At 57.2% G+C, this 22,419-nt stretch overlaps 2 protein-coding genes and 1 long non-coding RNA gene across 3 annotated transcripts in view; 2 read left to right on the top strand and 1 right to left on the bottom strand.

Annotated features, from left to right (window-relative positions):
- Positions 1-22,419, bottom strand: part of CACNA2D4 (calcium channel, voltage-dependent, alpha 2/delta subunit 4) — a 114,031-nt gene that overhangs the window by 12,159 nt on the left and 79,453 nt on the right. Inside the window, exons 25-27 of the mRNA XM_008572436.1 lie at positions 4,887-4,948; positions 4,079-4,123; positions 3,860-3,922 (exon numbers count right to left, since the gene is read on the bottom strand). Coding sequence (XP_008570658.1) covers positions 3,860-3,922; positions 4,079-4,123; positions 4,887-4,948 — 170 coding nt within the window. The remainder of the gene's footprint in view (positions 1-3,859; positions 3,923-4,078; positions 4,124-4,886; positions 4,949-22,419) is intronic.
- LOC103590238 lies at positions 10,489-16,859 on the top strand. The gene is made up of 3 exons (XR_550454.1): positions 10,489-10,874; positions 15,779-15,890; positions 16,795-16,859. It is a non-coding gene; the product is annotated as an uncharacterized LOC103590238 (long non-coding RNA).
- The window catches only part of LRTM2 (leucine-rich repeats and transmembrane domains 2), a 10,489-nt gene continuing 4,943 nt past the window's right edge, over positions 16,874-22,419 (top strand). Inside the window, exons 1-3 of the mRNA XM_008572435.1 lie at positions 16,874-16,987; positions 17,418-17,559; positions 20,368-20,958. Coding sequence (XP_008570657.1) covers positions 17,481-17,559; positions 20,368-20,958 — 670 coding nt within the window. The 5' untranslated portion in view covers positions 16,874-16,987; positions 17,418-17,480. The remainder of the gene's footprint in view (positions 16,988-17,417; positions 17,560-20,367; positions 20,959-22,419) is intronic.

Below are 22,419 nucleotides of genomic sequence, written 5' to 3' on the forward strand. Positions count from 1 at the left end.
CTGCTTCTCTTCCTAGGTCCCAAATTGAGGGCTGTAATCCTGTCTCTAGTAGCTCTTTGTTATACGAATGAGCCCTGAGCTGGAAGAGAGGCCCAGTGGACCAGGAGAGAGCCACGCAGCCACGCCCCGGCAGCTTCTCAACCGCTTCGAGGGACTTTGGGAAGACTCTGCATCGGGAGCAGCAATAGGCTTCTTTCCGCTTGGCAGGGACAAGGAGTAGCCTGAGCCTTCACTGAAGTGCATCCAGATCACCAGAGACTGGCCGTGAGGTCTGAAAGCTTACCTCGCATCCGCGTCACCAGGAGCACTTGCTGCGGACTGAGATTGTGGGCCACCCCCAGAGTTTCTGAGTCCTGTGTCTGGGGTGGGACCCTCACCAGCCTGCACTTCTAACAAGGTCCCAGGTGCTCCTGCTGTGCTCTGTAGCCCCACTCGTGGCCTGGGGGTGGGGGAGGGGCAGGGAGGAGTGAATGAGTTCAGGAGAGGCTGGGCCCTGGGGTCCTTGGTGGCATTGTTGTGTGCTGGGGACGGGGTAGGTGGGTAGGAGTTGGTGGTGGGCGCCCAGCCTCTAGGTCATCCCGTCCTGTGCGAGCCCTGAGTGCGGGTGGAGCCAGTTGCTTGCTTCTAGCAAACAGAATGCGGGAAAGTGATGGGACGTCCCATCTGAGACCAGGCTTCAGGAGGCTGCAACTTCGTCCTGCTCCTGCTTACGGGCTCTTCTGGGCTTGCTCGCTCCAACCGTTGTCCTGCCGGGCTGTGAGCTGCCCTGTGAGAGGCCCCCTGGCAAGGATCTGAGGCAGCTTCAGGCCAACAGCTGGAGAAACTGAACCCCACCAAGGACCTGCGAGTGAGCTCAGAAGCGGATCCTGCTCCAGCCAAGCCTGGGGACGAGCGCAGCCCTGGCTTGACTGTGGACTGTGAGAGACACACCCAGATTCCTCACCCACAGGAATGGTGAAAGGGCAAATCTTGTGGCTCTAAGCCATTAATTTTGGGTTAATTTGTTACACAGCAATAGATAACTGCTAGAGTTGACAAATGAATGAGTTCTAAAAAAAAGCAAAAATGGATGGCTGGATGGACAGACAGACAGATGCTGAACAGCAGCGTTGGCACAAGGCTTTCCTCCACGCTGTGTTCCATTCATACTTCCGTCCAGTGCCCACCACCTCCAGGCCTCACACGGTTATTACGTGTCTGCACGTGGCAGGCCTCAGGCCAGGTGGTGACTCTGGCCTGGGAATTCCTCCCCTGGGCCCTCTCATGCCCTGATACAGCTCGGCCCCGGGGACAGAGGTGTCCAGAGTGAGGACACAGGAGCCAAGCCCCTTGGATGCTGCCACTCCCAGAGAGCCTTGACGCCAGTCTTGGAGTTTAACCCCGGTGGGTGGGGGAGGGGTGATGGAGTTTGGATGTGTTGTCCCCTCCAAAACTCATGTGGAAATCTGATCTCCAAGGTGGCAGTGTTGGAAACTGGCTGAGTCATGGGGGCGGATCCCTCATGAATGGATTAATGCTCTCCCTGGGGGAGGAGGGATTAATGAGTGAGTTCTCGCTCTATTAGTTCCCGAGAGAGCTCATTGCTTAAAAAGACGCTGGCACCTCCTCTCTCTCTCTTGCTTCCTCTCGCCATGTGATCTGCTTGTATCTGCTGGCTGCCTGCCGCTTTCCGCCATGAGTAGAAGCAGCCTGAGGCCCCTGCCAGATGCAGCGGTCCCAGAATCGTAAGCCAAATAAACCTCTTTTCTTTATAAATTACCCAGTCTCAGGTATTCTGTTAGCAACACAAACGGACTAAAACAGGGGGTTTCTGAGCCTTGACTTTCAGGATCCTGGAGACGCAGTCCTAATTCCAGCCAAGTGAACAAGTGAACTCTGCTCCAAGCAGTAACAGAGTGGCCTGGGAGGGGCTCAGTGGCCGGAGGGGGCCCCCGAGGCTGGCACTTGTTACCTGCCTCACCCTCAGGGCAGGCCAGTCTCCCAAGGTCACCAACCCTGCCCCACAGATGCTTAAGTCCCACCAAAACCATGTTTTCCAGCTTAGTTTCCCTTACCCCGAGGTCTTTTCTAGACCCTCCCTCCCACTCCCCATCACAGCTCTTGTATTTCTAGGTTCAAAGTCTGGCTTTTCTGTAGCTGTGGGTTTGGGGTTCATGACCTAAGCTTGCAGACCCTGGTGTTTTCCTCCGTGTAAAATGAGAGCGACAACATCCCTGCACATCATGCAGAAGGCCCTTCTGTTCTGGGGCCTGGCGGCAGGGGTGGGGAGCAGGCGGGAGTTGGGTTAGCGCCAGGGTAAGCCGAGGCTGGGGGAGCTAGGGTGCAGGCAGGAGCCTCTGGAAGGTTGTGGGGCTTATTCGGTGACATACGCTGTGAGAAGATAACACACTAGTTGAAGAAATAAGGGTACATGCACTAAGTACACAGACACTTCCCAAAGTATGCGTCTCTGAATAACGGGTTGGTACCGTACGTCCGCAGAGTTGCTCCCAGGGACGTCACAATCTGAGCACATGTGAGCGAATGTGGTCTGGGTAGAACAGCACCAATGGGTCGCGCGAGGAACCCTGGGGGAGGGGGTCCCATCACTGAGCTCTCAAAGTGGCCTGTGCTGGGGAAGATTCCCTCCTGGGCCTAGGTCCCTGTGAGGTGGTCCTGGCCGCCTCTGGAGCAGGGGTTGGCACACTAGGGCCTGAGGGCCAGTTCTGGCGACTGTGGACTTATGTCAGCCCTTGATCTAAGAATGGCCTTTCCACTTTCAAGTGGTTGGGAAAAGAATCAAAAGATTGATAATATTTCATGACACAAGAAAATTATGTGAAGTTCAAATTCCAGTGTTCCTAATAACATTTTATGGCAATGATGCCAGGCTCGTGCATTCAATATGGTCTCTGGCTGTCTTCTTTTTTTTTTTTTCCTTTTTGTCTTTTTTTCGTGTCCGGCAATGGATCGCAACCCTCAGTGTCGCGCCCGTACCGGACCAGGACCGGCAACAGGATCGCAACCCTCGGCGCCGTGCCCGCACCTCGCTCAGCCAGTGAGCGGCCGGTCTGTATGTGGGATCCAAACCCTCGGCGGGAGCGCCGCCGCGCTCCCAAGCGGCACACTGTAGCAGTGTGCCACCGGGCCGGCCCTCTGGCTGTCTTCTTACCACCACAGCGGAGCTGAGTAGTGGCGACAGAGACCGCCTGACTTACAAAGCCCAAAACCTAGATACAGAGCACCTGTCTAAGGAGCGGCCTCTTGGGCCTGGCCGTCCTCTGTCTGCACCTTGCCATCCTCTTGTGCCAGTATCCGAGCTCCCGTGCTCTCTGAAATCCCTAGGCCCTCAAAAGCCAAGGCCACAGGAGGCTGGAGATGTGGCTGCAGGGACGGGGCAGGGGATCGAGGGCAGCAGAGAGCCCACCCCGAGGTCGCCTTCCGGCCACTGGTTGCAGCTTCTGTCCTCACCTGTTTTTCTCCCAGAGTAGTTGAGAAATACTAAGATGGAGGGGTGCTCTGTCCCGGGAAGAGCGACATGGCCAAAAGGGGGCGTGAAAGGAAGAAGGGGTGACCGCGGCAGCAAGCGGCAGTGCCCGGAGGAGGACGGGCGGCACCTTCCCTGTCCTGCTCGCCGGGAGGAGGCACTGCCCGCTAAGTGCTTGTGTAAAAACTGTCCTCAAGCAATCAGGTTCCGTGACGCAGTGGTGCCCCTTCTTCCTCAGCCATCCTCTGTCCCAAGTCCCCTCAGGTGGACTCTGGTTTCAGAAAACCACATCCATAGGCCATGACTAACAGCAGCTCTAAGCCAGGGTTTCTTCCCGGGCTGTTAGCCTGTCCCGGGCCGGCCCGTCTCCCTGACTCCGTCCCCGTCACTCACCTCCTGGGGCCTCTCTGAGACCAGGATGAATCCGTTGCTGTCTATGAGGAAGCAGTCCAGGTCCTGGGGAAGAAGCCCGAGGGGGTGAGACCTGGGCGGCTGCCGACCCTCCTCCGCCCCCCTGCCCCAAGGATCTGGAGTCTGGCGCCTCGGGGAAGGGGTCACCTGTGGCCAGGGCCGGTCCCCTGTGCCCACCCTCTCCCCACAGGAAGAGCTTACACTGTCCTCGCAGCTCTTCAGGCATGGCCCATGCATGGCACTGCACTGGGAGGGAGAAGAGAACTGTGAGTGCCCGTGTGCGCGCGTGTGTGCAGATGTGTGGTGGCTATGTCACATGCGAGTGCATCACATCCGTGGTGTGTGCGGACGTGTGGGGAGGGGTGGGCATGTGCGGTACTGTCACGTGTGTGTGTACAGGCGTGGGCGTGTGCGGTCGTGGGCCAGGGCTGTGAGGAGCCGCAGCTGTAGTGCAGACTCGGTTCTTCCGAGGGCCCGCAGCCCCTGCAGCCCGTGGCCACCTTTGCTCGGTGAGGGGTCAGTGCGTGGCTGGAAGCCCCTAGGGCAGCTTCATGAGGCCTCCACGGAGGCTTCTGCTCCTTGTCATCTGGCTGATGGGGTGGGTGACCCCAGGTCACCAAGCTGGCTCCCCTCTGCTCCCCCCTGCATCTTCGTTCTATGGCTCCCTAAATTTGCCAAGGCGAGGACATAGCAGTGAGTGAATGCGGAGCAAGGGACAGAGGAGGAATCGGGGCGGAGGAACTTGTGAGGGGTGAGGGCACCTCAGAAGCCCAGAGGAGCCTAGTCTGTGGGCGCTTGGTGGTGGGGAGGACGGTGGGCAAGGCGGCATTCTCAGTGGCCTGGACACAGCCAGGGCCTGGTGCTCGGGTGGCCGGACCTAGGTGGGTGTGTGGCTCTGGAGCAGCAGAGACTGGGTCGTGCAGGCCAGGCCCAGAGGGCATGCCCCATGTCTTGCCCTTTGCCACCGGGTCTGAGCAGGAGGAGGGAGGCCCTGAACTGTCACACCTACCTGCTGCGTTGCTGCCCAGAACTTGCGCTGGAGGAATTCCAGCTTCATCAGGACGCCCACCGCTACAGGAAGTGGGAGGAGGGAGGGAAAGGCCAGGTGTGTGTTTTGGGGGAGGGGACGGTGGGAGGGAAGAGACAGGGAGAGAAAAGAAATAGATTCCAGTTAAAGAGAGGAGGTGCATGGGCAGGAAGGGAGGGGAGAGCTGAGTCAGCTGGTGGAGTGGGAATCTGAGGTTCCTGGACTGGTGGGATGGGGGGTGGCAAACAGACAGAAGGAGACCGGTGGCTCCTACCATCCCCAGTGGAAGAGCAAGACCAGGAAAGCCCTGAGGATGGGACTTATCTTCTGATATCTGGAGCTGCAGCAGGTGGATGGGGGAGAGCATTCTCCCCATGCACAGATGGAGCAATAGAGGCCCGAGAGACTGCACCATTTGTGCAAGATCACGTGGCCCAAAGTAGTGACTGAGACTGGAACTCAGGGCCATTGTGAGTTGGGCAACGCATGGGGCTCCTTCGGTCTTAACCCTGGTGTAACAACCTCTTTAAAACTCAGTACCAGCTCAGGGCCTTCCCTACTTTGTAAGGAGGCTGTGATCAGATGCATCCAGGCTTGCAGGCAGGCTCCAGGAGACCACAGACGCCACCAGCCCACAAATGTGACTCTTCTGATGGCTCCTCTGACAAGGGCCACCCTGCCTCCGATTCCCAAATAGGCCCGTAGGACCCATGTGGATGCACAGACACTAAAAGAAATCTGGGACAAAGAGCTCCAGGAAGACTTGGGCCAAAGAATAGAAAGAAAAGGCAGGTTATATTGAAAGGAAAAAGAATTTAAAAACTAGGCCAACTGCGTAGCATCTGGTAAAATAATATTGAAAATGTGTTGAGTGCTTAGGACCCATCGGGCAAGTTTAAATGCATGAGTGTATTTAATCCCCACAGCAGACAGGACTATTATTATTCGGACTCTACATGCTGAGGACATGCAGGCTTTACGGAGGTGACATGGCTTGCCCAAGACACCCAGCTAAATACCAGAGCCAGGACACTAGCCTGGGTCCATCTGTCTCCAAGGCGCCTGTCTCCATGTCCTATCTTTGTCATGAGCCAACAGGTGCGTCTACCTGTCCCCTTCCTGCCCACTCCTTTAAGCCTCTAGGATCTTGAAGCAACAAAGAAGTCCCCAATGAACTCAGACGTCCCCATATCATAGGACCTGTTCAAGGTTAGTCACAGTCACTGCAGAATTGCCACGCGGCTCCAAGGGTGGGGAGGGCCTCTGGGGCCCTTACAAGTGCCTGAGGCCCCAACCCCAGTGAGCCTCCCGCTCACGTTTCCCTCTAAGGCCACACGTGGCCCCTCAGTCTCTGCTCCTCCTTTTTTCTTCTAGGAATGCCCTTGATAAATTCATTTTGAACAGATTTCTTTCACCTGTAGAAAAAGGCTGTATTAAAGAGGATGAACCTTTTAAAAATTGTCAGGGGGGAATCACGCCAATGCTTAGAATGATCAAATCTTTGGGATTTAAGAAAGCTTGTTTCACCCTGTCTTGGCCTCAGTGGTCAAAGAGGTCTTGGGTTATTCCTAGAATGAGACTTGGCCTTTCTACTCAGTGTCGAGTCTCACAGAGGCATGAGATTCCTGAGCTGGAAGAAAGGTAGAGGGTTAATTCTCCTCTAATGAAATTCAGGTTTCGAGGCTCCTTGGGTAGAAATGTGGGGAGTGGAGACACAGACTCTCCCCCACTAGGCCCCATCTCACTAGCTGAACTGTAAGTTCCTCCAGAGTAAGCTCTGAGTCCTGTGCACCTGGGTGCCCTCTGCAGAACTGAGGACATTCCGTCTCCTGACATGCCATCTCCACTCAGGTCACCCCTGTGCATTTCAAATTTAACATGTTCAAAACCAAACTAGGGCCTTTCCTCCCAAAGCCAGCCCTCCTTGAGGCTTCCCCATTTCAGGGCACATTTTCTGTCTAATTGCTATCGTTCCCCTTCCTCCCGTCCAGGTTCTGCAGACCTTTGTTCCCGAACACTATAAAATCTGCCTGCTTCTCTCCACCTCAACAGCCGCCACCCTTGGCCGAGCCAACTCCGTCTCACTTGGACTAATGCAAGAGACCCGTGAGTGGTCTCCTGCTTCCCACCCCTGCCTTGCTACGATCCCTTCCCCACAGAGCCACCAGAGTGATCTTTCTGAAGATCAGTCACACTGCTTCCTTGCTTAAAACCCGCCGATGCCTTCCCACTGCCTGAGAACAAAACCTGAACTCCTTTGTAATATGGCCTTGTGAGCTGGGCCTGCAGACGTCTCTGCTTCAACCTGAAATGCACTCTCCTCAGATGTGTTAAGCTCATCCCCCCTCGGGTACTTGCAGGAGCTGCTCTTGCTTCCTGGAATGCTCTTCCCCTAGAACTTGACATGGCTGACTTCTTCTCGTCACCAGGTTTTAGCCCAAACATCTGGAGGGGCCTTCCCTGACCACCCCAGAGAGAGCAGTCCTCCCTTCGCCTTCCATTCTCTATCTCACCACTCTTTTTATTTTCTAAGTGACATGGTTTGTTTATCTGATTTCTCATTTACTGTCTGTCTCGCCCATTAGAGTGGGGCTAACGGCAGGCCAGGGGACTACTTTCTGATCCCTGGTACCCAGCACAGCCCCTCTCACATAGTGAGACTCAAATATTTCTTGAACTCAATAAATAAATTCAACTTGAGTCAGCGCTTGACAAAGCAAAATTCAGCAAGATCGCGCTATCCCTGTCCTCTAGCATGCAGGACCTCAGGGAACTCCTCTCCCCACATTGGGCCCAGCCCTCTTGACACTGGACTTGAGATCTGGGAGATGAGCTGTGCTCTAAGTCCCTTGAAGACTTTGAAGGTAATCCCTAAGAAACGGGGAATTTAAGTACCAGCCAGCTGCCAAAAATAAGTAAATAAAAAGAAACGGGGAATTTAAGTGGGACACAAAGAAGAACTTCCTCATGGTAAGAATGTGAGATGCTTGAAACAGGACCTGGTGCAGAGCAGGGAAAGTGGTGAGGTACGTGGAAATATCTGTAACAGAGGTCGGTTGTTACCTCACACCGAGCCCCTCACACCCCTGGCTTCAGTCTTTTCTAATCCTCTGTTCACCTCCTGCCTCACAACCCAAATTGTGTTTTTCCACCCTGGACATTGAGTGCAGCCTTCTCCCCGAGAAGCCTGTCCTGCTCGGCTACTGTCACAGACCTCCCAGAGCCTCACCTGGCAGAAAGGTCACCAGCCCCCTCTGTCCCCTCCCTCTTGCTAGGAGACAATGTGTTATGTGACCATGTTTGCAGACAAGCTCAGAACTCCGTGAAGAGAAACTCAGGCCAGGGGGTCGAGGGAATGCGAGGCATCTGGCCTTCCTGGGTGGCTCCCCAGTGTGTCATTAAGGACCTTCCCTCATGCCTGTGTGTGGTGGGTCGCTGTGTGGACCCTGACCTTGATCCCCTGGGCCCTGCAGTGCTGACAGAGAAGGATGCACCTCTGACCCCTCCTTCTGCCCCAGCCAGGCCTGGGCGCCCCTCCCTGCATCCTCCCCAGCTGCCCCTGCCTTCCCTCTCTCGCCTGCCTCTCACAATGATCTAGTGCCCTCCTCCAAAGCAGCTTTTCTTTGAGATCTCGGCTCAGCTTGCAGACAGCCTAACAAAGAGCCTCAATAAGGCCACAGGCGGCAGACGGCTGATCAAGATGTGTGTCTTTGCTCCACATCCTGACTGTCACCTCTGCGCTGCTTTGTCCTTACAGACAGCAAAACAAAACAGCTGTGCATATGCACACACATGCACGCACACATGGCAGCACACACAGGCACGCACCTGCACACACGAGCTTGCACACAGACACAATCCCTGTTGAAGGCCATGGTCACGAGGAGTCAGAAACTGCATCTTTTACCTTCTCTTCTAGCTGAATATCTCAGCCCGAGACTGCGGTCGTCTGTTTAACTGGGTGGAGACCACTGGGTAGGAGGCACCTGTCTTTTATCACACAAGCTGGGGACGTGGCAGGTACTCCATGAATACTTAGGTGTAGAAGGGAGACCAGAGATCTCAATCCACCTCCTCATTCCATGGGGCAGGAAACTGAGTGAGGCCCAGGGCTGCCTAGTTAATTAACCAGCTAATAGCTACTTAGTTAGAACAGAGTCTAGACTCCAAGTCCCCCAGTGCCTGGTCTTGGGCCCTTTCACCTCGTCTATTCCTCATTCAATTGACAAGAAGGCCCAGGGGCATGGAGGACTTGGAGCGGGTAGGCAGGGTCCCTCTTCTGGAATGGCTCATGGTAGAGGAAAGAGATAAAGCACAGCACGGAAAGCAACCATATGACTTTCTCTGTGACAAGAACCACAAGAGTGGCCACTGACCAGAGAAGGAGCAAGGTAAGTCCTATGGCGTGGCCACGGGGACTGCATGACAGAGATGACCTGCTGATTGAGCTTTTGAGGAAGGGCAAGACCACCCACAGGTGAGGATCGCATTCTAGGCTCAGGGAAGGACATGCTTCCATGGAGACGGGAGCGGGAAGTGTGTTTAGGGAAAGTGTAGGACACATGGCATATGTGTGTGGAGTGAGAGGTAGGGACTTCCCAAGAGGTGAAGACATTCTTCCCTCCTCCTGGGACCGCAGTCCAAGCCTTCGCTGCCCAGGGACCAGCAGCGCAGACAGAAAAGAGGTCGCAGGAGCGTCCTGTCAGAGGCTCCAGAGTTGGGGAGCTCCACGCCCCACCCCACCCTGATTGCAAGTCCCCCGAGGAAAGAAATCCCTGGAGGAAGAGGGGCGGGCACACCCATGATGTGCTGCCAACATGCTGCACTGTGTGGCTGTCAGGCAAGTTTAAGAGGCGCAGAGGAAGGGTGCTCAGGGGTCAGTGCCCAAGCTGGGCGGTGGCCTCCAGGCTCCTCTCTGTCCTGGCTTTCTCTGACCAGCTGCTTTCCTCAGTTTCTCTGGCTTGCTTTGTGCGATTGGTTAGGAAGGAGGCGTCTGAGTTCTTGAGTCACCGTCTTTCCCTTGGCATGCCTGCCCCTCACAGATAAGAGCAGGGAGCCTGGGAAGCTAGCGGGGATCTGTCCGCCCCTGGCTCCTCCAGGGCTCGTCCCAGGCCACTGAGGGGCAGCCTGCTCCCCTCCACAGTCCTGGCCTGGGGTGGTCAGACCCTGAGGCTCAGTGACCTCTGCGTGACCATGTGACCACTGGCTTTGTGTGTCTCAGGCCCTTTCTGGAGGACCTGGCAAGTCAGCATCCCCGTGCACCCCGGAGTCCTCTCCTGCAATGAATCGTTCTCTGACTGAGAGGAGGGCTTGGTTTTTCCTGCTCCCACAGGCGGGGAGGGAGACACTGCCCCGTGTGTCTCTGAAACGGAGACAGACCCAGCTTCCCAGGGTGGCCTCGATGGGGACAGGAGTCAGCAGCTGGCTGGGGCTGGGGCCTGCCTCCCTTTGCCCAGATGGAGGAGGAGAGAGGGGAGGGGCGGGAGGGGGCGGCGCGGGGCCGCCAGTGGGGGCGCCGGCGGAGCAGGAGGGATGGAGGCGCGCGGCGAACCCGTGTCCCCTCCCTGGAGCGGGAAGCCATCCATCCACGGGCGCTTCTTTCCGCTGAAATGCGAGCATTGCCCTCGCGGCCCGAGTGCCTCTGGCGTGTGCGTGCTCCTGTGTGTGCTGCGCCGCTGTCACCGCAGATGTACCCCAGCTGTCATCCACTGCTCCGACTCCCGCTCCTCCTCCCTCTGCCCGCGCTTCCCCTCTCCTGTCTCCCGCGCCTTCCTGCCTCTCCCTCTCAGTTTGTTATTGACCCGGCAGCCCCGGCAGCCCCGGCCCTCGGCAGCCAGCACTGTGTGCTGCGTGCCAGGTCCTGCTCCCTGTGAGCGAGGGGACTCCAGCGGCATCAGCGCTGCTGCATGGCTTGGTGGCAGTGTCTCCCCGGGAGGTCGAGAGCTACCTGATTCAAGGAGCTCAAGAGAGGTGAGTGCTGAGTGCTGGTTGGATGGAAGGGAGGGCTGCTGGGCGCGGGGAGGCTGGGGCATGGAACTGGGGACATCTTTGCTGGGTCTTTTTGCCCTGCACAAATAGCCACGCTTGCCTCTGGCCTGGGGGCAATTGCTGGGGCTGGGGGAGCTACTCGGGACCAGCTGCCTGTGCATCTCAAAGGTACAGAACACTGGGAACTCTGACCCCACAGTGTTGGGGACATGAGCTGCGGATTCTGCCAGGGAGGGGGCAGACAAGGAGGGGAGAGGGGAGGAGGGCAGTGCTGGTGCCAGATGACAGCCCGGGTGGCATAGAAACCAGTCCCTGCAGCATGGGGGAGGCAGCCAGGAACCTGCGCTTTCTGCATGGCCGGCTCTGCACAGACAGCCTGAGGAACTTGGGTGCTGTGAGCAGGGGGTGGGACAGCAGCAGGTGCTGGTGACAGGGCTGGTCCAGAGAAAGGTTTGGGGTGGGGTGGCGGGATGGAGGACTGCACTGTTCAAGGCATAGGAATAGACCGGGTTGCCCTAGGGCTGGAGATACTGACCTCCAAGTGGCCATCCTTGGACAAAGGTACAGGGGGCCCTTCCCCAGCCGGACATGGGTCCACATAGCTGGGAGTAAGGCCTCCCTGGTGGGGGCAGGGCTGGGCGTGGAAGAGGGACAGGAGTCTTGCAGCTTCCTCACCCTCCTGAGAGCAGACAGGGGAGCCAGGCTGTGAGAACCGCTGGGGGGTCCCACAGCTGTGCACTGGGCCCTCTGTCTACAGATGGGCCAGATGCCCTAGTGGGGCTGGGCCCTCAACTTGGGGTAGGGTGGGTACACAGCCAGGCTATGCCCACCTGGCTTCCTGACACCATGGGTTGGAGCAGGAAACTCAGTACCCCAAGGTCCACTTTGACAGTGCTGGAGGGAGGGCCGTCTGCCCAGGAGTCTGAAGTTCACGTCCCCACACTTCCCACAGGGCTGGAGCTGGGCTCCATCTGGCTGCTGTCTCCTCCCCAAGCTGTCTGCATTTCTGGGCTGGGGTGGTGGTGTTGGTCCCTGGCTGTCAGGGCTTGTTGGGCTCTGCCTCCGTGTGATTTGGATTGATACCCCTGCCACTTAGATAATGACACCAGTGGGGGAGGGGTGGGGGAGTCCAGCTGGTGGGGAACCCCAACAACAGCTCCCACACTGCCAAGAAGAGCCCGGCTCTTCCCAGCCCCACCTCCCCCTGGTGGAAAGAGGGAGGCCAGGAAGCCAGCTGGGCCGGGGTGGGGAAGGAGGGGGCTTCTTAAGCAGCCGATCTGGTTTCTGTGGGGTTTGGCTGGAAGCTGTGTCTGGGGCCCAGGATAAGCAAACCCCATTCCCAGTTCCCAGGCACCGGAGCTGAGGGCTGCTTTGGTCTGAGAGGGCAGCATGGGAAGGGGGCAGGAAGGGGTGTGGGTGCGGTGGCTGGGAATGTTTGGGAGCTCTGGGGACGGGGAGAGGAGGAAGGAGTCGGAACAGAGGTGGTCCGTCCCCTCTCTGGGTCTCCCTCCTCCCGCGCCGGGTCAGGTCTCCCTTGCCCCGTGCCTGGGGCCCACACCCTGAGCCCAGCCCGGCCTTGCAGACACTGTACACACCTTAGCTCATTGCCATCAGCGAGCAGCTCCTGCGAGGCTTTTCTGTTTCTCTTCCCAGAGGGTCTATTTGGGATTGGGAATATTTGTTGAGAAAACAAGGGTGCAGGCAGCTGGGGGTGAGAACGAACCAGGAGGGTATATGTCTGTTCCAAGTACAAATATGGAGATGTCTGAAAACCTGCTTCCTTTCTTCCTGGGCAGTGTGTGTCATGGGGTGACGGGCAGGGAGGAGATCTAGAGTCCTTCCTAAAAGGGCCTGGTGGCCAGACAGTGGCAGCAGGTGGAGAGCCCAGCCTAGAGCAGACAGAGTCCCTGGCCCGCTCCCACCTGGCTGTCCAGACTCCCTCTCAGCACCCCTGGGGAAGGTGCCCAGTCCTCGCTCTGCCCTTCACTACCCCTGGGACCTATGCCTCTCTGCAGAATGAAGGGGGTGGTGGAGGGGACTGAGTTCTGTGAGTCTTCCCCAAGTCAGGGACCCTTGACCCAGGGGAGCCGCAGGGGAGGCGGTGCACGGCGAGGTGGGCACTGTGGCCCAGGGGCCCTTGACCCAGGGGAGCCGCAGGGGAGGCGGTGCAAGGCGAGGCGGGCACTGTGGCCCAGGGGCTGGGAGCTCTTGCATGATGGTCGTGAACTGGCCAAACGGCTTGGACACTTGGCTGAGAGGGATGGAAATGACAGAGGCCACAGAGGAAGGGTGTGGACACCAGGCCTCGGGGAGTGTGTGGAGGTTTCTAGCTGGAGCCTGTGCCAAGGCCCCAGGAGGATCAGCCTCCGTCTGCGGGAGAAACAGAAGGCGCAGGAGCACAGAGAGGTCAGGGCTCCTGCCACCCTAACCCTGACCCTGTGGTGACACGAGGCTGCCACAGCAGCTCCTAGGCGGGAGCAAGTGGAACCCTCTGCTCCTGCCGCTGCCTCCTCCAGCCCCGCTTCCCGGAGCTCCCAGCCCACCTCCCCCACCTCGGCACCCCCAACAAGATGCTGGCCTCCCAGATACGCCACCGCCGCATCCCACCACGCCTGGGGCCGGGGCTGGGAGGGGGAGACCTGGCTCACGTCCCGTCTGGTGAGCCACAGAGCTGGTCTCCTCCTCAGCAGAGTAGGGGTAAGAACGGCTGTCTTCTCAGCTCCAGTGAGACAGTGGGTGAGGGACGCCGTGTAAACTGTAGAGTGACACACAAATGAAAGGTGCATCCCCCTGCCCGCCCTGCCTTCCTAGGCCAGGGACCGCCACGTGCAAGCTGATAGCAGCTCCGTCACCAGACAGTGCGGCTCAGAGCTGCCTTCTTCTATTTGCCTAACTATAGGCAAGTTGCTTAATTTCCTGTGCCTTAGTTTCCCATCTGCAAAATGGTGTTTATAATACTAACTTTGGAGAGTTAGGAGGATTAAGATCACTGTGAGGTGTTTGTGACTGTGGCGACTGTCCTTCTCATCTAGAGGCTTCCTGATGGAGGTGCTGCATCAGGATCCTTGCCCCTGCTCGGTGACCTCCAGGCCCTCGGACCTGTGCCTCTCCTGCTGGTGGCTGGCCCCACAGACAGACCAGCATGGTCTGAGAGGCACCTAACCTCCTACTGTGCTTCTCAAAGCCGCGTACCGCACACACATGCCCCGGGGTCTTGTTAAAACGCAGTCAGTCCTGGTAGAACCTGAGATTCCGTATTTCTAAAAGGCTAGATGGACGCGGCTGGCCCACGGCCACATTTTGGTAGCAAGGGGCTAGAGTCACAGCCCCTGCTTCTGGTTCCTGGGGGCTCCCACTTGATTGCTTTAGCTCCTCAGCCCCGTTCTTCAGTCCAGACCAGCCCCTTCCCTCTGGTCTCTGCCTCTGGAACTGGGACAACACCCCAGTGAGGATTAGGAGCAGGACCAGCATCCAGACTGACAAGACTGTGGCACTTGGAGACAGGAGATTGTCGGGCGAGACCCCCTCCCCAACTCTTTTCTGTCCCCCACTCTCTACCCTGGGCAGGGGCTTCCCTCCCAGATCATGTTAACTTATTTCTGTGGCTGGCCTGTGCCTCCTGCAGCAGCTCTCTGCCAGCTTCCCAATGTAGGTCACCCCCTTTCCCACAGAGGCTCGAGTCTCATGGGGGCAGGAAGGGATCCTTTGTTGGAGGGATGTTGGCTGGCAGAGGGCTAAGGGGTTAGGAGGTGCTGGCTCCAGGTCCACATCTCCCTGAGGGCCACCTCCGTGGGCCACACGTTTCTGCTTTGCCCTGCTGGGCGTGCTGCTCTTCCAGTCTCAGGAAGGCTGTGACATCCATCAGGGAGCCCATGGGGCTGATGGGGGCAGGGCCATACCCAGAGAGTGCAGGCACATCCTCATGGACCTGGGAACCTCTCTCTTATCACATTTTATCAGGGTCAACAGTGTCCTGCCACCTCACGATACAAGGCCTGTGCGTCTTTGTGCAGGTGACATCCCATTCAAGGCTGGGGACAGTGCGTCAGGATGGCACTCAAGTCCACCTTCTCCACTGACTGTGTTTGCTGGTCAACCCTGGGCTCATTAGAGAGGTGATGCTGAGGGAAGGGACAGGGGGTGGGTGGAGAAGGGCAGCCTCCTCAGGAGAAGGCAGGCGCCCCAGGTGGAAACAGGACTGTGCGTGGTCGAGGGTTTCTCTGACGCCTGTCTCCCTGTAGGAAAACAGGACGAGTACAAGCAGAAGCCTGGCTTGGGTCTCCAGCCCCCACACAGGCCCTGGCATAGAACATTCCCTGGTTTAGGGACGACCTTAGGGCTCTCTCTAGACCTCTCTTCTAGGCTGGAGCTGCCCCTGCACATCTGTCTGCTGGGGGACTGTGAGGCGTCCCACTCTGCTGCCTGTGGGTTGGCATCTGAGAAGCGCTGGGTGCTGCCAGCAAGGCATGGTGTGTGCGTGTGCGCGCATGGGTGTGTGTTTGCAGCACTTGCAAGGGAGGCCTTGTGTGCGTACCCTGCTCTGTGCGCAACACACATCTCCCTGCAAGGGTCACTACTGGCAACTGTCGCCAGGGAGTAGATGAGAAGCCCGGCTCAGAGCCGCAATTCAGTCCCTGACTTTCCGTGTGACCTTGGGCAAAGCAGTCATCATCTCTGTGCTTGGGTGGCTGCTGACCTGCCTAATACGTCATAGGAGCTGTGAGCTCTTGAGATGCAGGCCCCTGACTGAGAGAGACTGTTCTGGAGGCCAGGGCTGGAGGCACACAGGGAGAGGGGACGCTACTGTCTCCGAGGGCAGGTCAGTGAGCACCAGCTTGGGGAGGGGCACACGGTGAGCATGCCCATGACCAGAGCACCATGTGCAGTCCACAGGCCTGGACAGGCGCCGCATGGTCAAGAATAAGAAACAATCCCATGTGTGAGGTTGGATGTGACACAGACCTGCTGGCCCCTGCCCAAGTCACCTAAATTCCTAAGGTAAAGTGCACTTAGTATATGTTAATTCTCTTCCTTTAATTAGGTTGATCCTCACAGAAATTCCCCATTAAGTACTATGATCATCACTTTTACACACAGGGAAACTGAGGCCCAGAGGGTTTAAGCAGTTTGCTTAAAGGGATTCCAACCTAGCGCCCTCCCACCCACAAAGCACAGCCTGCTGGGGCCTGGCCCGAGGCAGCAGGTGGGAATGACAGGGGAGCACTCTGAGGGCTCCTCCACTGCTCCGGTCCACACCTGCCCCGCCGGGCCCTCGCCACATGGGAAGGGAGGCCGTGCCCCAAGGAGGGGCCCCGGGGCGGCAGGACCCCAATGCCTGGGGAACCTGAACTCAAACTCAAGCTTCCGCAGCCCCATCCACCTCCTCAGCTGTCTGCTCCACCCTGCCATTGGCTCCTGAGCTCCCAGAATTAAACAGGCCTGTGGGTGGTGCAACCTGGAATTACCCAGGGACCAATCTGGCAATCAAGGAAGGTCAGACTCTGGGGGCCGGGAGCAGTGGGCCAAGAGAACTGTGCCCTGTGGGTGCCGGGAGGGAGCTGGGGTGTTGGCATAGCCTCCCCTCCCCCCCGCACCCATCGCCTGCCAGCTTCGGGGGGGACACCCCTCCCCATTTCCCTCTTTTCCACCCCTCCCATGGTGCTGGCAGAGCAGAGGCTCTGACCCCCATCTAACAGCTCTCGGCCACATCTGGAAGGCAGTGGGGCGCAGAGGAGGGCTGTGCTCCACTCACAAGACACTGGGTTGGGGCCGTACCTAGCAGGGGTCCCTCCGCCCCTCTGGAAGAGGAGCCTGCTCTCTGCTCCCGGCCCTGCTCCCAGCCCTCCGTCTGCTCTGCGATCTTGCCCTCTCCTCCGTGTCCTTGTCTCTCCTGCGTGAGCAGCTGCTGCAGCATGAACCCCTGAACTGATGAGTCTTATTATAGACCGGCTGGCGGAAGACAGAGCATCGCGAATCATCGCGAATCACCACGAAGGCGCCGGTGGAGCAGGACACAGGGGCCAGCCAGCGGCGCTCGCCCGACCTGTCAGCCACCGCTGCCAAGTGCCTGGCCTCTGCCTACTCCCTGGGCCATGGTAAGCCCCGGGGCCTGGTGTGAGGGCAGCCAGGTGACAGCTGTGCCCTGTGACTGCACCCTGCAACCCTAGGAGAGACAGCCCTCCATTTTCTCACCTGTGACATGGGGAAAGCCCAGACAGAGGAGACCATCACCCTGAAACCATTTTAGAGATCCATATACCAGAGGCCAGGAGAAGAGGGCAGGGGCTGGGTGGGCGTAGGGGAGGTTCCTCCAGCTCCACCTGAGCTTAGCCCTGGCCCCCGCCTGAGGGCTCCCGGGGAAGCCTGAGCCCCTTCCCGCATCACCCCAGAGTCATAACCGGAGGAGCAGGAGTGGGAATGCGGAGTGTAAAGAGACACCTGGGCCCGCTCCCCCACCCCCTGTCTCCACTCAGCTCACTCCCCCCACTCTCTCTCTCTCTCTCTCTCTCTCTCTCTCTGTCTCAGGACTGACAGGCGGCAGGCACCGAGGGGCTCTTCTCTCCCCAGAGCTGCAGGACCTGGAGAGCCATGGGGGTCACCATGCTGGCGCCGGGCCACAGCCCTGAGCAGAGGCACAGGCTCGCTCTGCAGTGGAGGCAGGTCTCCTGTGAGTACACCTGGGCTGCAGGATGAGGGCACGGGTGGGACAGGCAGGGTCTGGGCAGTGGAGGTGACATGGCATGGAGGGATGCATCTCAGGCTGCAGGAAGGTCTAAGAAGACCTTTCCAGAATGCCTAAGGCCTTATGCCCATGGCGATGGCACTTGTGGCCCCCAGAGTTGCCGCTGAGAGCCCTGTGGGTGGACCAGGAGCCAGAGGCCAGGAGAGTTAGTTCTGTCTCCCCAGGTAAGTCTGCTGTGTCCTTCTCCATGCTTTGGATTCCTGGATAGTAAAAATAAGGGAAGAGGTCTGCTGGAGCATGGCCAGGCTTCCTGAGCTTTAAGTAGCATCAATGGTGCCCCAGCTTGTCCAGCACGTGCTTTGCAGACCAGCTGAGTGGAGGCAGGAGGTTGGCCCTCCCTGCCCAGCAGCCCCAGCTTCTGCCCTGTGCTCTGACAGGGGCAGCCCCTGTCCTGTCTCAGCCACCAGCAGGGTGACCTGGAGACTTCAGTCTTCCCAGCTCTAAACAGAGGAACTAGTGGGCTTTTGGGATGCAGTGCTCAGGGACTAGGCCCCACACTTCTCATAAAGAGGAGGAAATGTTGGGCTGGCCCGGTGGCGCACTGGAGAGTGCGCCGCTTGGGAGTGTGGCGGCGCTCCCGCCGAGGGTTCGGATCCCATGTGGAGACCGGTTCCCGCTCATTGGCTGAGCGCGGTGCGGGCACGACACCGAGGGTTGCGATCCTGTTGCCGGTCCCCGGTACGGGCGCGACACCAAGGGTTGCGATCCCGTTACCGGTCAGTAAAAAAGACAAAAAGGAAAAAAATAAAATAAGAGGAGGAAATGTGAATGAAGGCCCCCCTGCAAGTCGTCAGCATGGAAGAGGCCCTGAGAATTATCTTTACGTGAGGCAGAGGGACAAGGTCAACAAGGGCTGGCTTGCCCAGGGCTGCACGGGCAGAGGTAAGAAATGCTCCTGAGGGACGTTCTTCTGCCCGACTTCTCCCTGCCAGGGTCGGCCTGTGATCCAGCTGCCCCCAGTATGAGCAGCCTGAATTATTCACCACGGGAGAGAGGCTGCTCCCTGGGCAGCTCGGATCCCCTTTCAACCTCATTCTGGAATCACTCAGCACATCGCAACTCAGGGTCATGTTTTCTTGTCACTAGAGCTTTGGTGCCCTGAACTTCCGGGGAGGGAGGCTGGGGTTGCTCTGCTCTTACTCTGCTCCTGGTTTCTTCTCTGGGAGGGTGACAGTGGCTTCTAGTATGCTGACCTTTCAAGAGGGAAGCTGGATGGGTTGGATTTTTTTCTGGAGGAAGTAAAATCTGAACAATGTTGATTTTCAAGTGGCATGGCGGGGGGTGGTTAGCACAGGGCAGGCCGATCTGGCAGCAGATGGGCTCAGAGGGGCAAGAGGGTGGGAGGTAGCCGCAGGTGGCCCCGGATGGCTGTGGAGGTTCTCTAGTTGGCTTCCATGACCTGTCTGTGCTCATCACCTTTCAAGAACAAAGAGGCTCAGGTGTCGGCCCAGCAGTGTGTCTCTCAGCTGTCACTGATCCCCCAGGCAAGGGAGGGAGAGTCTCATCCTGTCCCTTCAAGGCCTGGCCTTTGGGCACCAGACAACCAGACACCCGCCAGACAGAGACTCAAGGCTGTCCCATCCAGGCACCCAGGCCAGGTGGCTGCTGCTGCTTGGATGGGGCCAGCTGGGCTCTGACCCGGGTCTGAACTTCTCCAGCAATTCTTCAGCGGGGGCCTCTCCTCTGGGCGTGATGGACCTGACCTTGGCTGGGATGACCTGGGCGGCTGACCAATTTTGAGCTGCAGGCTCCTCTGATATTTAGGAGGGAGGGCTTTGAGGCCACCATGAGAAAGGGCTGCTCCACAGTGGTGGGCTGCTCTGGTGTGACTGTCCCCCACAGACGGCTCTGCTTGTTACTTAGAGGGGTCTTGGGCAAGAGACAGGACCACAAAAGGAATTCGGTCAATTGTTCCATCATGCAGAGAGGCACAGAAGCCCAGGCTGAGAGCACAGGTGACTTTAGGATGAGAATGAGTGTGGAATTGCCCTGGTCCCCAGGACTTGCCAGTGTCTGAGTGGACCTGTGCATCTCACCCTTGTCCACATGCTGTCTGGAGTGGGACCCCAGGGGCCTGGACTCCCAGTGCTCACCTAAGTGATTGGCCTCATCTTGGAGGTGGTGTGCACGTGAACAGCACAGCGCCTGGGAAGTTGCAGGGGACAGGGTTAGGATGCCCTTTGCGCTCTCCCCTCTCCATGCACAGCCTGTCTCAGTGCAGCTCCAGGTGGGGTGGGGTTCAAGGGACCATGTTCTTCTGAAAAGAGAGATTCTTTCTCCTGGCAGTGACACTGGGAGAGAAACGTGGGAGCAGGTTTCTCTGACATCCTTATATCCTTTATTTTGTCAACATCTATGGTTTCAGTGGGACCCAAGCTGCCAAGGAGATCAGGTGTGGGGACCCCATGAACTGGGGTGTCACTGTGGACCACACAGCTTGTGCTCAGGGCTCAGGCCTGAGTCTGCAGATCACACTACACTACAGTGATTTCTTTGCCAGGTGTGTGGCGAGGCACAGAGCCCTGCCAACTCCGTGTGATGTCCGTTAATATGGAAAGGGCTTTGGAGTTGTGAACTATCTTTTGTGTGGTTCAGAAATGTTTGTGCATTGATTGTGGCTTGAGCCAAAGGAGGGAGAGCCTCTTGGCCATCATGATATGCACTGGAAAGGAGGGTACAGAAGCAGGGGGTGGTAACACCCAGCCTGCTTCTTTCTTTCCACCTGTCTGCCAGGGATCACCTGCTGGATCGCCCTACATGCTGTGGAGGCCCTCCCCACCTGCCCTTTCTCCTGTAAGTGCGACAGCCGCAACCTGGAGGTGGACTGCAGTGGCCTAGGCCTCACCGTGGTGCCCCCAGACGTGCCTGCTGCCACCCGCACCCTCTTGCTCTTGAACAATAAGCTGAGTGCCCTGCCAAGCTGGGCCTTCGCCAATCTGTCCAGCCTGCAGCGGCTGGACCTGTCCAACAACTTCCTGGACCAGCTGCCCCGCTCCATTTTTGCGGACCTGACGAATCTGACGGAGCTGCAGCTGCGCAACAACAGTATCAGGACCCTGGACAGGGACCTGCTGCAGCACTCGCCACTGCTGCGCCACCTGGACCTGTCCATCAACGGCCTGGCCCAGCTGCCCCCGGGCCTTTTCGACGGACTCCCAGCTCTGCGCTCCCTCTCACTTCGCTCCAACCGCCTGCAGAACCTGGACCGGCTGACGTTTGAACCCCTGGCGAGCCTGCAGCTGCTGCAGGTTGGGGACAACCCCTGGGAGTGTGACTGTAACTTGCGTGAGTTCAAGCACTGGATGGAGTGGTTCTCCTACCGAGGTGAGCATGGCCAACCCGCCGGGCGTGAGGGGTGATTGAGGGTCACCCTGGGCGCTGACGCAGAGAGCAGGGGAGGGCAAAGAAAGAGGGCCCCACCTCTCTGCCAGCCAGGTCACAGGGGTCACCAGTTCCAGCCCAAAACAATACACCATCACCCCTCCTGCCAGCAAGAGAAAGGCCGGTGCCAGCCCTCCTCCATGCCATCCCCTTTCTGCAACGTCCCTCCTCGCTTCCAGCTGCCCTTGCTGTTCTCTGTCTCTTTCTCTCTCCACAACTTGATCTCACTTGCATGCTCAAAGAGGGACTTAAAGACACAGTGTGTGTCTTCTGGGCTCTGCATCTCTCCAGGATGCTTCCATGCTACAGTAGAAGGAGGAAGAAAAGCCACCTTTCTTCCGAATAATACAGCCATATCTTAAATATCCACCCTTATAGAGGGTGAACGTGATTGAAATTTACAGATAAAACCAAATTTTCCTTTTGATGACGATACCAATTTCCTCTCCCAAGAAGTTCTGTTATCAAAACTTTTTAAAAGAAGCCAAATGGTTAAAGTTTTATTTTCTTTCCCTTCTCCCTTTCTTTAACCTGGGAAATTTCTGTAATAACCTATGGAATGATCAAATGAAATGGAAAAGGTTAAAAGTGACACATCCAGGTTTGAATTTTGGCTCTGCCACCTGCTGGCTGTATGATCCTGAGAAAGCTGGTCACCTCTCTCTGTGGCAATTCCTCCTCTGTTAAGTGGGGAAAAAACCCAGTATCTGTCCCACAGGTCACTGTGAGGATTACATAAGGCAATGCCTATAAGGTGTCTTGAAAGGTGCTGGCATAAAGGAAGTCCTCGATAAAACTCTCATTTATTTGTTCATTTGCTAGTAGCAGTCATAATATTAAGTGGACTTGATAAGACAGAATTTGATCCAGCACAAAGTAGATGCTCAATGAGTGTCTGCTGAATAAATAAATCAATATTAAAACTCTGAAAGTAACGCTCATGCTTTTTGTCAGTCTGACTACTTTCATTTCATATCTAGCAACAATCTAAATTACTATCATGATAGTCTCAAGTATTAGTTAAAAACGTTTTACAAACTATAAAATGCCATGAGATGTTAATCACTGTGATAATTTCTCCCACTTTTGTGAGTGGGGAATAATGATTTATACTTGTATAGTTTTCAGTTTACAAATTTCTTTTCATGTACGTTATCTGTTTTAATCCCTACAGCAGCTAATTGAGATAGACAATCTTATTTTATAGCTGAGAAAACTAAGACTCATAAGAAATTAAATAAGTTAGGGCCGGCCCGGTGGCACACTGCTATAGTGCGCCGCTTGGGAAGCGCGGCGGCGCTCCCGCTGAGGGTTCGGATCCCACATTCAGACCGGGCGCTCACTGGCTGAGCGAGGTGCGGGAGCAACACCGAGGGTTGCGATCCCGTTGCCAGTCCTGGTCCG

The sequence above is a fragment of the Galeopterus variegatus genome, unplaced genomic scaffold (genome assembly GCF_000696425.1).
Source record: "Galeopterus variegatus unplaced genomic scaffold, G_variegatus-3.0.2 Scaffold784, whole genome shotgun sequence".
NCBI lineage: Eukaryota > Metazoa > Chordata > Mammalia > Dermoptera > Cynocephalidae > Galeopterus > Galeopterus variegatus.